Source organism: Euwallacea similis, chromosome 17, assembly GCF_039881205.1.
Source record: "Euwallacea similis isolate ESF13 chromosome 17, ESF131.1, whole genome shotgun sequence".
Classification (NCBI taxonomy): domain Eukaryota; kingdom Metazoa; phylum Arthropoda; class Insecta; order Coleoptera; family Curculionidae; genus Euwallacea; species Euwallacea similis.
Window position 1 is genome coordinate 3,998,112 of NC_089625.1, and position 3,011 is coordinate 4,001,122.

Genomic DNA, 3,011 nt, shown 5'->3' on the forward strand with positions numbered 1-3,011 from the left:
TTTTTCTATCTTTCTGTCTTATTTTTGTCAGGAAGGCGGAATGAATTTCCTGTACCTAACATAGAGTGACTGCTGTATCTGCAAGTAGATATTGTGGGATTACTTTATCAAATAGATGTTTTTTTTTTGATAATTTCCATTCGCTTACATCTAAAAATCTCGGTTCTAGTATTTTTTTAAAACCGTCCAAACATACCATCGATAAAAGCGTTTCTTGACAATGGTGAATACAAGGTTTTAAATTATAACATTTTGCAATAACTCGTCTAGTGCTCTATAGATGGAGCCACTTAGGTAATGACAATTTATGCAATAGTGACATTGCGCCATCTGCTGGAGCGCGTTTGTAACTAATTCCACGCGTGGCCGCATTGAAACATTTATTACATTTTAAGTGGTCTTCCAATGTTTTTTTTTACGTTTTCGCGGGTAAAATGATCAACAATTTAAAAATTAACGATGCGAAAGTGGATATTGGTTGATGTTTTCATTGTGGAATGACTTTAACACGATAATTTCATGACAGAAATGTTCCAAAATTGAAAGAAAATATCTGAGCTGAAAGTAAATTTCACCCTCTTTCCTAAATGCTTTCATCATTTTCTCATAAACCTCTCTGTTCCCAAAGATTCCCCCCACTCGCTCTCTTCAGTGCAAAAGATAACGAAAAGCCACCCTCCTCACCTACCTACAAGTCCCAACTTTCAATGTAATGGACTCCTCCACTTCTAGAATGTATTGGAAACAAAACTTGGTGGGGCTCTATTCGTAGTACTCTGGAAACGCCAAGCTCCACTTGCCGAAGTATTCAAGCCATAACAGTTGTTGTCGCCCAATAAAAGCAAAGTGAGGCTCTGAAGCTTTTCAAAGTTTAAAGCCTTCGAGACTTGAGTCTGCACTAGAACTCCATCGGGGCACTTGGTAACGTTAATTTCATCTAAGTTAACGGATTGGTGCTTCAAAGTTACGACCATTCCTAGGAGCACTTCTGGTCCCACCATGGCGTTTCCTCCATATAAGCTGTTGGAATGGGAAAGTGGAGAACGTCATCTTAACAGGCAAATCCTGATTAGAGGATAGGTGGTAGAGTTAATAAGTTAAAAGTATTAGGGGTGATTTTTCGGGTTCTCCCACGATTACGTAGGTCAAAAAGCAGTTGGAGCGAAGATTAATGCAGTGATGCGCCCTAAAGATACCATACAAATCCCTTATAGGTACCATGAGTGAACGATATTAAAATGCAATGAAAATGACAAGTATTGTCCTAATCAGAGACAAGTGTACAAGACTTTCAATTTAATAAAACTTTTGAGTAAAAAAAAATATATACATATATATAATATATATGGTTTGGAGACTGCCTGTGCCAGAAGTTCGGCCAGTACAAAATATTATAGGACCAGTAGCGTTCTTCCTGGGGTCAGGATTAATGGGATAGATGATTTAAGTGAGTAATTGATTGAATTCGCTTTCTTTCTATCTCCTTTCCAATTATTTATGGCTTGTTGTCACCTTTTTCTCACACTCAGTAGAATCGCGTGTGTTAGGAATTCCTAACACACTTTCATAGGTGGTCGCGAAAAAATAAACTTGTTTCATATCCAGACAAAAATAAGCGTCCCTATCGTTTAAAAAGGGTTTTATCTTTGTCCACACAATTCTTGGAAAATTAGGAAAACTACTTAGCGAAATTGAAACGGTCCCGCCGGTTTTATCATCGAGATAAAATAACTAAATAAACACGACAAATTTTGTGGAAAATTGGGTCAGAGAGACGTATTGGGGTGAAAAAAGAGGGCAAAAATGATATTATAGAGGCCGAGTGGGTATACAGTTTTTGTTGCTACACCTTGCTTTGGATCCGTGAAAGAAGGAAAATAAAATGTTAGGTTATTCGATGATGAAGTTTGGGACGGAATTATCGAAGATTTAAAAAGTTGAAGAAATAACGGACCTCATTGTCCGAAAATGACAAAATTGATGACCGATCCCTGATTGAAGAAATTGATAAAATCGAACTTAATATCTATAATATTTTTTGTTTCAGATCGGGATAACCGCCAAAAATCATTATTATTTTTTATCTTTTGTGAAACGGAAAAATTTTAATTCCCCAATAATAAAAACTCAAAACTCAATATCTCTCTCGCATCAAAGGGACTAGTAGCAATTATCAGCTGAAAATAGGGCTTAAAATCAATCGAGGGCGTAATCTGTTTCAATTGCTTTATACATGGAAATGATTGCTCCCGGTCAAACACAATAACAAACAAATCCCAAACTATTGCATTATTAAATTCTTATTGTTCTCAACAAAAAAACGCGGCTAAAAGTTCCTATTATTATAAGAATTATTACTGCCTTTAAAGTAGTTCTCCATGCCGAACTCCTCGTTGCTCCCAGCCAAATAACGACCATAATTTGCGTGCCAAAAAGGCTGATAACTCAGCCTGTTGTTGCAATAGTTTGAGCAGTACCAATGCCTCATTGCGTCATTTTTCTGGTAGTACTCTTCGTTGTTTTTGTAGCTGAGATTATTGTTTTCGTTTTGTTGCCCATTGTTAACGGTAGTTATAAGCAAATTTGCAGTAGTTTGACTCAGCTCTCTGCAAAGAATTTTCGAAAATCTGCCCAAATCCATGGCTCTTCCCTCGTGCAAAGTCAAAGACATTGCCGAAATGTAATTCCTAGCCAGGCGTAATGTTTCGATTTTGGAGAGCTTCTGTGGGGTGGAATTGGCATCCGCCTGTGTCACTTTTATAGGCATACATCTGGAATCTCTTCTCTTAACAAAATACTAAAAAACAACAAGAAACTACCTTCTCAAAGCGTCTAAGGCCGCATTCAAGCCGTGCATCCGGTTCCGCTCGCGCGCGTTCGCTTTGTGCCGCCTAATTTTCGCTTTCGCGTACACTTTTCTCTTTTCGCACGCACTCGCCACATCTTCATACTTTTCCATTTCATTAGGAAAAAACAGTTTCCCTTTTTCAAAAACCCCTTTATATAAACTC

At 37.6% G+C, this 3,011-nt stretch overlaps 1 protein-coding gene across 1 annotated transcript; it reads right to left on the reverse strand.

Annotated features, from left to right (window-relative positions):
• Nucleotides 1–2,326: 2,326 nt before the first annotated feature.
• On the reverse strand, nt 2,327–2,959 carry LOC136414302 (neurogenic differentiation factor 4-like). Its single transcript, XM_066398222.1, has 2 exons — nt 2,820–2,959; nt 2,327–2,771 (listed from the first exon to the last, which is right to left on the reverse strand). Exons 1-2 carry the CDS (start codon nt 2,957–2,959, stop codon nt 2,327–2,329), a joined length of 585 nt encoding a protein of 194 aa, XP_066254319.1.
• Nucleotides 2,960–3,011: the final 52 nt, after the last annotated feature.